This window comes from Mobula hypostoma, chromosome 18 (assembly GCF_963921235.1).
Source record: "Mobula hypostoma chromosome 18, sMobHyp1.1, whole genome shotgun sequence".
NCBI classification, from domain to species: Eukaryota; Metazoa; Chordata; class Chondrichthyes; order Myliobatiformes; family Myliobatidae; genus Mobula; species Mobula hypostoma.
In genome coordinates, this window is record NC_086114.1 from 55,598,988 (window position 1) to 55,612,091 (window position 13,104).

Genomic DNA, 13,104 nt, shown 5'->3' on the forward strand with positions numbered 1-13,104 from the left:
CATTACAATAAAGGAAAGGGATGTGAATTTGTGTCGTCACAAACTGTAAAGTGCTGAGGGATGAATGAGGGACTATTTCTGCTGTGTGGTTGATGCTGTAATGAACGTAGTGCACAGATCAAAATCCCTGAAAGAGCAAGAATGGCCAGATGGTCCCTTTGTATTACAGGGAGTTGAAGTACTATTGTTGACCATGACATCACTGAGAGCATTCTGATTGAACAGCACCATGGAATCACTTACAGCTCAACTCTGATTGCCTATCCTAGTTTCTCCAGGACTATTGTATATTGTCCTTGTTCCTTGCAATACAGGAGGAAGCTTTTCAATCTGTCAAGTCCCTGCCTGCTTGCAGAACCACCCCACTCTCCCACCAATTTTCCATGTGACCTTTTCTCTTCATAGTTCCAATGCAATCTCCACCCCCCCCCCACCCCCCCATATTCTAAGAAGAACCCACACTGGGGTCAATTTAGAAGAGCCCATTATTTACTACCTTGAGTGTCTTTGAGTTGTGGGAAGAGAGCCCAGCACTGTAATGTCACCAAAAGTGGCATCACAATAGATAGAGTGATGAAGAAGCACACTGAACTTCATCAGTCAGGAAGCTGAGTATTGGAGTTGGGATGTTATGTTATGTTGCAATTTTACAAGTTGCTGTTGAGGCTACACTTGATGTAATGTGATAGGAAAGACATAATTTAAACTGGAAGGAGTACAGAGAAGATTTGCAAGGGTATTGCCGGAACTCAAAGGGCCAAGTTATAAAGAGAGATTGGGTAGGTTAAAACTTCATTCCTTAGAGCATAGGAAATTGAGAGGTAACTTCATATAGGTGTCTAAAATCATGAAGAGTATGGTTAAGGTGGATAGTCTTTTTCCCAGAGAAAGGGATCTGAAAACACTGGACAATAAACTTCTTCAAAAATGTTCCTTCCAACAAAACATTTTGTTTATGATAGACCACTTGAAGCTGAACACAAATATGATTTCAGACTACTACTATTCACATTGGGATTTGGAGAAACACAAAGTTAACTTTTAATGAATATAATGAATTTAATTACATAACGGTACTGACACTTTATAATAGTTCAACTAAGCTATTATAAATAGTTTTGTTAATGATTTTCATTTCTGCTCAGTGTCTGAGGCTTCCCACTTATGTGTCCAACGATAATCAGCCTGCATTGATGGACTCCAGTTGCCCTGATATCGTTTCTCCATGACTGCAATGTCCTGGTGAAACCTGTCACCATGCTCATCACTGATAGTGCCAAGATTTACAGGGACGAAGTCTAAATGGGAATGCAGAAAATGAATGTTTTGTGACATATTGCATCATGAAGCCTGTTGTCAACCAGCTGCATGTGGTCTGGTGCTCTGTAGGTGCCAAGAAAATTTTCAACATCTTTGAATGTCTTCTCCGATTTTCTCCAGTCTCACTTTAAGTTCTTCGAATTGCCTGTCATTGATGATCTGTTTGATTTCTAGACCAACAAAAATGCCTTTCTTAATCTTGGGATCAGTTATTCTGAGAAACATCTGTCTCAAATATCAAAATCTTTCATGGAAATTTATAGCCTTTCTAAAACCCATCCTGCCATGCAGCATCTACCCTACCTAAGCCTGCCCAGGCATGCCTAGACAAGATAGAAAACTTTTCAGCTTACATTTTGGGCAACATTTTAATTGACAAATTATGAATTGAAATAACAAATACAGGCGATTTTTAAAAATAGTACATGATAGGGAAATTTTGTGGTGATTTTCATGAACAGCAGCTCAAAATCCATAAGATACACCCAAAACTATATAGGAAGCCATTCCCATTCTGATATGTCTATCCACGGCCGCCTCTACTGTAAAAATGAAGCCACATTCGGGTTGGAGGAACAACACCTTATATTCCGTCTGGGTAGCCTCCAACCTGATGGCATTTTGAACATTGACTTCTCTAACTTCCGCTAATGCGCCACCTCCCCCTCGTACCCCATCCGTTATTTATTTATATACACACATTCTTTCTCTCTCTCTCTCCTTTTTCTCCCTCTGTCCCTCTGACTATACCCCTCGCCCATCCTCTGGGTTTTCTCCCCCCGCCCTCTTTTCCTTCTCCCTGGGCCTCCTGTCCCATGATCCTGTCATATCCCTTTTGCCAATCACCTGTCCAGCTCTTGGCTCCATCCCTCCCCCTCCTGTCTTCTCCTATCATTTTGGATCTCCCCCTCCCCCTCCCACTTTCAAATCTCTTACTAGCTCTTCCTTCAGTTAGTCCTGACGAAGGGTCTCGGCCCAAAATGTCGACTGTACCTCTTGCTAGAGATGCTGCCTGGCCTGCTGCATTCACCAGCAAATTTGATGTGTGTTGCTTGAATTTCCAGCATCTGCAGAATTCCTCGTGTTTGGGAAGCAAAATCTTTGTGGTCCAGTAAAATTAGAGGAGATAAGTTTAAGTTGAGAGGGGAAGGTTTTAAAAGAGACTCTTTTATTCATGTAGAGGTATGTGTATATATGGAACGAGCTGCCAGAGGAAGTGATTGAGGTAGGTTTTGGATTCTGATGGTTTAATCTAAGGTTCCTTCAGAAGTCACTGTCACTGTTGATCCCCTGAACCAAGTGAGCAAGTTGTTTTTCAAAAGTCAGGAAAGAGGCACAAAATTTGTTGCTTCACGTCGTTATATCAAGTGCTATAGAACAAAGGAAATAGGAGCAGAAACTAGTAGCAGAAAGCTTAAAGAAAAAACTTAGATGTTAAGAAGATTAAGATGGTGCTGCTTTGTGTTTAGCTATTTTATACCATAGAAATAAAGAAAAAACTATCCAGATTTATAGATAAGAATTAACCAAGTAGAAAATTATTATTTAAATACAGTAGTACCAAGTTAAGCTATGAGAAAGCAATTATTCAAGTAATGCAGAATAAAAATGCTTCTAGAACTTTGCAGAATTATACTTTGTTTACCCACTAGAGGCATATTAAACTGTTATATGCATATAAGAACTACTTAAAATACAAGCAGTTAATTAATAAACTGCAAAGAAAATAATTAAACAGTCTAAGAATTAAACAGCCAGACCCAACATAAGTATATTAACGACATTCAAAAGACACTTGGACAGATACATGGAGAGGAGATGAGGGCCAGTGGGACTAGCTCAGGTAGACACCATGTTTAGCATGGACAAATTGGGCTGAAGGGCCTGTAACCATACTGTGTTACTCTGATTCTGACCCTCGAAGTAAGTCCATGCAATTGCAGGAAGAATGTACAAACTCCACCGGAGGTCACGATCAAACCTGTGTCACCGGCACTGTGAGGCAGCATTGCCACGCATTGTAAGATGCTTTGTAGATGGATGCACTGCAAGGGGACATTATTTTTTCAAACTGAAACCCACAGAGCTTGCTGGCTTCTTACACGGTCCATTTTCTGTTACAGGGTTTGAGAGGGTGCGATCGATCTCTTTGTTCGAAGTCATGTGACTGGATCACGTGAGGATGCTCAGCATTTTTTTTAGACATCAGTTCAATGGTGTTCCTGGTTCCTGCCATGAAGTCAGGCAGACTATTGTAATGTTTCTCCTGCAGACTCGGATGTTTGTATTGGAGACCTGATGCCTATTATGTATGTGTCTCGGAGGCAATGAGCAGAAACAGCCTGCCTTTCTTAGTGTAAATATCTTGTAGAATATGTCCCACCCCTAAATGAAAGAAGTTTCCAATATTGACTGTACATTACTATTGTTAAGTTCACTGCATTATAAGGATGGAAGGGCACTGTAAAACTGGTCCCTACTTGATAATTCTCTCTTGCATGCTGTCCAGTGGCCCAGCCTGGAATGGACGTGGCTAACTTATGTGACTGTCATTGTTGATACCCTGAACCAAGTGAGCAAGTTGTTTTTAAGTGAATGGAGGGAGTCATTGGGCAACATTGGTGCTTTTAATCTGCCTTCTCACCCCCTAGTACACGTTCTGACTGGGAGCCACCAGTGTGTCAAATGAAAGTTTACGCTGTAACTCACATTAGCAGCTGGCTCACTCCGAGTGGGGGCATAGACTTTTCATGTTAGTTTGACATCGCAATAGATTTAACACTTCCTGAGCAGACCTTTGGACCTATTGCATAATGCTACTGTCTGCCCAGAAGTTGACTTAAATATATAGATAGTGCAGACAAAGCTGGCCTCTCAGAATGAAGGGTGATAGTGCTGGGGAGTATACCTTCCTTCAGGTACCCGGTGTTAGCACTAGGTCCAATGGAGCAGAGTGGTTCCTACTCAATCAGAAGGATCCAGATTTTCCATTGTTCACAGCAGCATTCCACACACCTTTTCCTTTCCAGCTTGTCTAGGATTATGGTCAGCTGCAACTCCAAACTCGAGCCAGACCTTCATTCAGCCGAAGGGAAGTTTTGGATCATCATTGTGGGCCCAGGTGCATCCAAATCCCTGACGTGAATGGCCAATGAACACGATGCACCAGCCAGTCCTACTCGAAATGTACCTCTACCCAACTGCGAATGGTCTATTCATTAGACAAGGGGGTGGCGGTGGGGCTGGGGAATTGTTGGATCCAGACTGTGCACAGTGCTGAAAGGAGAAAAAAATGGATCCCATTATGCCCCTTCCCCTCCCTACACCCTCCCCCGTGCACCCACTTCCTGTGCACACACACTCTGAACACAGATCACTGTCTCAAGCTCCAGGCACCATGGGTGTTCCTAGCACTGAGGATCTAAAAACCTGGCTCCTGAAGGCACTTAAGGGTATACTTTCTTCCTTTGGAAACTTTTTATTAAGTTAGTGCAATAGCACCCAGATCTTGCCTCAGTCAGTGATAGATGTATCCCAGCTGTCAGGAACCATTCACTCCCTTGTAAACATATTGCATATGAGGACATGCTTACTGCACACAGAGGCAGAATCAGTGTCCCGTGTCCTTAAGAAATGTAAATAGGATATTTTATAAGTCGAGCACAGGACCAGAAAATGACGTCAAGACTGTTCTTCTGCACTTAGGATTAAAATCAACAGCTCCAACTTGAGCCAGGTTCCCTAAAAACAAGGTGGGAGGTTTCTGGTCATCGATTTGGGCTGAGTTGGATTCATATCCTAGAAGTGAATGGCCAATGAAACATACCTGTAAACTACTTTGCTTCCCATTCCCATTTCCTGCCAAACTTGTCCACTCAGCAGAGCTGGCAACACCCTGTTGATTCTGCAAGCGGAAAGTTTGAAGCTGGTGATAAGGTTTTAGCCTTTAACTCACTCCCTTGTGTTCTGTCCCTGGACAGTTATAAGTCCTGACAGATATTGGATCTGATTGAACTGGCTGACTCATAATGTCCTCCCCTCTCTGGTGAGAATATGAATCGATTCTAACCCTTGTGGATGGCCAGCAGCCCTGTTAGTAAAGTGGTCCAACCCAGACTGTTCTTCTCTGTAACATATTGATGAATTCTGTCACCAAGTGTCATCTTTTTGGTAAGTGAATTGACCTGTGTTCTCAGAGAAAGGGAGGGACACCTGAGGCCAGCTCATTATAACTGCAGGATTGTCTCCACTTCAGTTGTCTTTTACCCAGTTTGGGAATATTGTATATTCGTGCCTGAATGGGCTTCTTTCCAAATTCTCCAGCGTACAGTTACTGTGCAACAACCAGGTTAAATCAATTTTCCTTCTGCACTATTCCAAGAGCAACACTGATGGACAGGTGAGACTCCAGTGATGACTTTGAATCACCATGTGCACCTGTCCAAGCAGCGGCCTTGTGTCAGTGTTGCATACGCATGACAGACAGCACAATCCACGTGCACTTCACCCGGGGCGCCAGCTTCGCAGGCCATTTGGAGGGGTCTGACCTTTGGCCATAGATTCCTAACAAAAAGTTTGGGGTGGAGGTAAGCTGTGTGGAAGTGCTGCCCAGCATTTAAGGTTTTCCCAGAGTGTTGTCCTGAGATTGGCCTCAGATGTGCCCAGCCCAGTTCAGGCATGGCTGTGGAAATGAGGGAGTATTCAAAGTTGCCTGGGCTGTGTTACACAGCATATAAAAAGGACATGACAACTCAGTTTGTGTCATCACTTGGTAACAGAGAGTTAAATGTTCCACAAAGGTTAACAAACTGCATTCGTGTTTTTAAAAAAACTGTGTTTTTACCCATTATTGGATGGGTTCTTGGTGGTTCCACTCACTATAACCCTTTCCTCAGCCTTGGCTTTCCTACCACCTTCATTTACTGACTCTGAGGCACCCGCCCAGCTCTCTCCCAAGACCCCCCCCCTTCCCTCCAACAGTACACATTCCCCCACTCCTCGTTCTGAACCTCTTTACTGTTGCTAGGTGCTGTTTGCTGTAAATACTGTACAGAGAAACTACTGTAAAATGTTTAGTTTTTTTTAAATGAAAGATGTCTGAGATTCTAGTTTCTAGAGTTTTTTTTGTTTGTGGGTGAATTTGTTTCCAAAATCCTAATGATGTGATACTTACTTTTCTTGAACACTGCTGTTAGGTACTGGTGAATCCAACAGTCCCCCCTTGGAATGACTCGCTTCAGTGCTGTATTGGGATTAAAGACCTGATCATTTGAGAGTGCCTGATTGTGACCTCGTCACACCTCTTGTACAAAACACGTGTGTGTGTGTTTGTGTGTGTGTGTGTGCGCGCGCGCGTGCCCCCCACTCTACCTTCCCCCCTCCACCTCCCCTCCCCTCCCCTCCCCCTTCCTCCCCCTCCCCTCCCCCCTTCCTCCCCCTCCCTCAGAGTTAAATTCCCAATCATTCCAAGGAGAACACTCTGTTGTATCTATTGACTTACTTCCTGGGTTATTTCTGGAAATCATAGCACCAGAACTTGGCTCCATATCCCACCCCTTTGGGCAATCAGTGTGCTGTCTCTCACAGCTGAACAAATCAGCGATCGAGCCCTGCACTATGGTTACATCTCTCCACTGACTTGTTAACTAATAAACAGTGGGAGAAACTGAGAGTGCCACTTCAATTGGTCCCTCCTGATCGTTGATGTCTGCACCTTATATCTGTTTCCCCTCCTCAATCAGTGACTTCTCCATCTTAAGTTTGTCCCCAACTTTAATCAGTGACCTCTCCACTTCTATCTGCTCCCTCTCTAAACAGTGACCTCTTTGTCTTAAACCTGTCTCTATTAACCTCTTGATTTGTAACTTCACCTTAAATCTATTTCTCCTCCCCCTGTTCTCTCCCCCCCCCCCCATCGGGGACCTCTCCACCTTAAGTAGGTTTTCTGATTCATGACCTCTTCACCTTAAACCTATCCTGTCCTTCAGATCAGTGATCTCTCCACTTTAAATCTGTCCCCAATCAGTGATCTCTCCATTTTAAATCTGTCCCAGATCATGACCTCTCCACCTTAAATCTCTCTTCCCAATCAGTGACCTCTCAACCTTAAACCCGCACCCCCACCCACCCCCAATCAGTGACCTCTCCACCTTAACTCTGCCTCACCCCTGTAGCGGACCTTGGCTGTTAGGTGCCGTTGCTTTCCCAGGGCAGTGGACTGTTGCTGAAACACTCGGGGCGGGTAGACGCGGGCTGGGTGTGTGGCACCCCTCAGACTTGGAGCTTTGTGTTACAGGATGAATGCAGAGGGTGTGATAGGTACAAGACCGCCAATTACCCAGCACCTTTGTGCACTCTTGAGAATTGGGTCACTTGGATGGAGCATTCCTGTCTAGTCAGCACCTTTCTGTGGGTGGGAGAGCACACGTTTCACTTTCCAGCAGGCCTACCTGTCCCTAGGATTCACAGGGCAGGCAGTTGGACCCCTCTGGTCCACCACACAATGGCACAAGTCTCCCATCCAGCATTTAGTAACATTTTCAATAGAAAAGAGAACCCTGGCAAGCAGCTGGATTCAGACTCTCTGAATAATCTGAGCTTTAAAGAAATTTTACTGAAAGCCCTTCAGCATTCCCTGCCACAAAGCAACACAGACTGGGACCCCAGAGATGGCCAACGGCTGACATCTGAATCTCACTGTATGCCTTTTAAATGTGTAATGGGCCATTTGCTCTCTGCCCAGTGTGCATAGGAACTGAGTCTGTTGGCAATTACCAAGCCTGGCCTGTTGGTGACCCGATGGCATTAAAGAGCAGACTGATCGCCCAGCCTATTGTGGAGCAGGTCCATCGATAATGTTCTGACTTCATCGCTCACTTTGCCAATCAGTCAGTTCCTTCAGGTACAGGACCTCGGCTGTTTCTCGCTGGGGGTCTGGGTCCTAGCAGAGAGGCAGCACCTGCTCCTGCTGGTGTTTCTTGCCTCCCTACCTGCTCTGTCTCCATCCTTCACAGGTCGCCAAGGCACCCTGACCTACTCAGTCACCGCAGACAGGAAGGCTGGCTGTTTGTATTCTCTCACTTGTCCCGGAGAGATGTATAGTTTCCAGAACCCATTCCCTTCCTGCCCCCCCCCCCCGTGAATGTAGCTGTGCGTCAGACTGACGAAGCCTCACGGTACTTGAAGTGTAGACGTTTACAACATATTATTTTTGTTGCTGCGTTGGATTGGTTTCTTGATAAGTGAAATGGAAGCTCTTACTGGTGTATCTCATGTAAAGTGTATATTAAGGAGTTCTTTTTTTATACAGTACTGTACCTTGCCTTGTGCATTTAGGCAAAAAAAAAGTAATAAATCTTTTTATGAGACAATCACAACCCTTGTTTGGTCTCTTTCCTCTAAGGATCAGTGGATACTTACAGAGGTTGCGTGACATTGGGCCTGCTGGATCTTGGAGGGGGCCACCTGCCTCTCACTGCCCAAGGAAGGTTATGGAGAACCTCTGTTAAACTCTGGCTGTTGGTAGTTTCACCCCTTCTGGCTCGGCCGCATTAAATCAGTCATACAGTAAGGCTCAAACATTCAACGCCAGAAAGGTAATCAAAGTTCTCTCACCAAAGAAACCTGCGGAAAGTATGACGGTAGGAATTGTAGAGGTGCCTCGACAAGAAGCAGGTACTGAAATCCCATTATCATTAACACATCCATAGGCAAGGTGGTGAAGGAGGCAACTGGCTGGCTGGCCTTCAGTCAGGGCACTGAGAATAGGAGTCAGGATGTTATGTTACAGTTGTACGTAGATGAGGCTGCAGTTGGTCACCCTGTCAGAGGAAAGACGTTATTCAAACTGGAAAGAGTGTAAAGATTTACAGGGATGTTGCCAAGTCTCAAGGGACTGTGTTGGATAAACTAGAATTTTATTCCTTGGAGCGTAGGAGGCTGGGGGGTAATCTTACAAAGTGCATAAAATGATGAGGGAATAGGTAAGGTGAATGCACAACTATTTATTTTCCCCTAGGGAAAGGAAATGGGAAAAAGTCTAGAGAACATAGGTTTAAGATGAGAAGGACAGATTTGAAAGGAATCTAAGGGGCAACTTCACATACAGAGTGGTGGGTATATGGAACAAAATGCCAGAAGAGATGATAGAGGTGGTACAATGACAGTGTTTAAAATATACTTGGACGGATAAGTAAATTGGAAATGTTGACTCTATAAAGGGGTTCCCAGCCTAGGGTCCACAGAATGGTATTGGTCCATGACATAAAAAGGTTGGGAATCCCTGGGAGAGGGATGTGGGGCAAATGTGGGTAAATGGGACTAATTTAGATGGGCATCTTGGTCAGCATGGACCATATAGGCTGAAGAGCCTATTCCTGTGCTATCCCATTGTGGGCAATCTCTCATTATCCAGCAATTAATCATTTAAAGTAAATGAGGGAGTTGGGATTCGTACAGAGAGGTTGGCCAAATGGCCTGTTTCCATGCTGTATGATCAATGACTCCGAATTCCTTAAGAACGATCATTGCTATCATTGGAAGGGCTTTGCAAACTGTATTTGAAGGGATTGGGAAAATCAAAACAAATGACTGATTACAATGGAAGTCCCGAAAACCTGAGAGTTGGGACATTGAACTGTACAGCACAGGAATGGGGCCACTGGCCCATTGTGTCTATAATCGAACTCATCCCTGCTGCCCGCCTGCACACGATCCATGGCCTTCTGTTCCCAGCACGTTCATGAACACCACTATCATTGCTGCTTCCACCACAGCAACTCGTTCCAGGCACCTACCTCTCTCAGTTTAAAACAAAAACTTTTCAAACGTTTCCCCTCACCTTAGAAGAGTTAGTAATGTGAGACGTGAGACCTAGCTGAGTGTCCTTCTGCCAGCTGGCTGGAGTCTACCTGCTCAGCTGGCCTTGATGGTCACAGACTGTTCCCCTGCCTGGCCAGAAACTAATGGAGCAGCAAGCCTCAATTCAACAAGCACTATCCCACAACGACACAGCACCGAGTGAGGGGCCATCCATTCTCCAAAATAACAACCCAATCCCTGGCATTTCTCTGCCTTGGCGAATTTTATCTGGTTTTGTTGAAGGTTGTTGCTGAACCAGCAGTGACAATCCCACTGGCTTGTGGAAACAATTCTCGCTTCCCCTGTGAGAGCTTTCTCCAGTTTGTGGTTACTGACACCTCTGCAAGTGGAAATGTGAAATCAGTGGTAAAAATAAGACCCGAGTCATTATTTATAAATGTTATGTTTCAAAACCAAGACAGTGATCGTCAATCTCATTGCTTCTGTTACAGAGTGTAACTGCAGGACTAGTCAATGAGATGAAGCCATCTATTTTGTCATGATCTTGGAGCTGTCCCCATTTACACCAGGGGTTCCCGACCTTTTTCATGCCATGGACTAATGTCATGAAGCACGGGGTCCATGGACCCAGGTTGGGAACCCCTGCATTACACAGTGGCTGATATTGAGGCTTCAGTTAGAGCCACAACACAGATGCTTCTTTTCAAAATCACCCCAAGCCACACATAACTGCGTCTGAATGCAGCATACTTCTGTAAGTCCTTACACCCCTCTCCACGCCCTCATTTTGAGCTTTCAAAATAAACTTGGTATATTATTGTCACATATACTAAGGTACAGTGGAAAGCTTTTGTTTTGCAGCCCATCCATGCAGATCATTTCATTACACCAGTGTACTGAGATAGTACAAGGGAAAATAAATTACAATGTAGAATAAAGTGTCACCAGACAATAAGGTGCAAAGTCATAACAAGGTAGATTGTGAGGTCAAGTGTCCATCTTATTGTAACAGAGGGCAGTTTTTATAACAGCTGATTAGACCCAGGCTGTAAAAATAGGGGACAAACTCTCCTCCACAATCACTCTGAGCACTGGTGCTCCACAAGGCTATGTACTCAGCCCCCTGCTGTACTCACTGTACACCCATGATTGTGTAGCCAAGTTTCCATCAAACTCAATATATAAGTTTGCTGATGACACAACAGTTGTAGGCCATATCTTGGGTAATGATGAGTTTGAGTACAGAGAGGAAATTAAGAACCTGGTGGCATGGTGTGAAGGCAATAACCTATCCCTCAACGTCAGCAAGACGAAGGAATTGGTTGTTGACTTCAGAAGGAGTAGCAGACCGCACAACCCCATTTACATTGGTGGTGCGCAAGTGGAACAGGTCAAAAGCTTTAAGTTCCTGGGGTCAATATCACAAATGACCTGACTTGATCCAACCAAGCAGAGTCCACTGCCAAGAAGGCCCACCAGCGCCTTTACTTCCTGAGAAAACTAAAGAAATTTGGCCTGTCCCCTAAAACCCTCACTAATTTTTATAGATGCACCGTAGAAAGCATTCTTCTAGGGTGCATCACAACCTGGTATGGAAGTTGTCCTGTCCAAGACCGAAAGAAGCTGCAGAAGATCGTGAACACGGCGCAGCACATCACACAAACCAATCTTCTGTCCTTGGACTGACTTTACACCGCACGCTGTGGGAGCAGTGCTGCCAGGATAATCAAGGACACGACCCATCCAGCCAACGCACCTTTTGTCCCTCTTCCCTCCGGGAGAAGGCTCAGGAGCTTGAAGACTGGTACGGCCAGATTTGGGAACAGCTTCTTTCCAACTGTGAACGGATCCTGACCCGGATCTGGGCTGTACCCTCCAAATATCCGATCTGCCTCTCAGTTTTTATTTGCACTACCTTACTTTCACTTTTCTATTTTCTATTTATAATTTATAATTTAAATTTTTACTATTTACTATCGATTTGTACTCTAGGGAGCGCGAAGCGCAGAATCAAATATCGCTGTGATGATTGTACGCTCTAGTATCAATTGTTTGACAATGAAGTATAAAGTATAGATGTCCTTGAGCCTGGTGGTACAGGCTTTTGTAACTTCTGCCTGATGGGAGGGGGGATGGAGAGAGAACGTCCAGGGTATGTGTGGCCTTTGATTATGTTGGCTGCCTAACTGAAGCAGCGAGAAGTGCAGACAGTCCACAGAGGGAAGGTTGGTTTCCATGATGTGCTGAGCTGCGTCCACAACTCTAGAGTTTCTTGTGGTCTCAGGTGCTGCCATCCCAAGCTTTCGTACATCTGGATAGGATGCTTTCTAAGGTGCCTCAATAAAAGTGATCATCAAGGAAGGACCCTATCATGAATTACCTTGGGGAGCAGCTGCACAGATCGCAGTTCACCCACCGCTATTGAAGCTGAGGAATGCTGCCATGAATGGCTTTGTTCTTGTCTGAGAAATCCTCTTGTTGGCCAGATTGTAAGCTCCATCTTGTTAAACCATTCCGTATCATTAAAAAAAAATTGTATTACATGAAGATCTTGGAATCATCAGGAGGAAAGCCATTTGGCCCATCAAGTTCCTGGGGATAGTATGCCACAAGGACAAGCAACTTCAGATGGAGAAACTCTAAAGCGTAAAAACGTAGATGTGTATAATGTGTGTACAAAATAGCCCATGGGCTTAAGTTCCTGCATGCAATTCCTGGTCAATGAGATTTTTTTTAATGTGCAAAATCCTAAATAAAAACAGAACATACTGGAAGTGCTGAGCAGATTGGGCAGCATTCTGACCTCCTGGCATCAGGCAGAAGGTACCACAGTATACAAACAAGGACTCAATAGCCTGCATAACAACTTCTGTCACTGGCCTCTGCAGGGAGACCAGTCCTACTGGGAGACCGCAGAACCGGAATTAGGATGGGATGCCAAGTCACTTCACTGGGGAGTTTTGA

General features: G+C 44.7%; 1 protein-coding gene across 2 annotated transcripts in view; it reads left to right on the top strand.

The window, feature by feature from the left end:
- The window catches only part of LOC134358554 (zinc finger protein 609-like), a 227,307-nt gene extending 218,623 nt beyond the window's left edge, over positions 1 to 8,684 (top strand). For both annotated transcript variants that reach the window (XM_063070914.1, XM_063070913.1), the window contains exon 11: positions 3,444 to 8,684. Coding sequence is in view for 1 of the 2 variants with exons in the window: in XM_063070913.1 (XP_062926983.1) it covers positions 3,444 to 3,450 (7 nt within the window). In the remaining variant the exon portion in view is untranslated. The remainder of the gene's footprint in view (positions 1 to 3,443) is intronic.
- Positions 8,685 to 13,104: the final 4,420 nt, after the last annotated feature.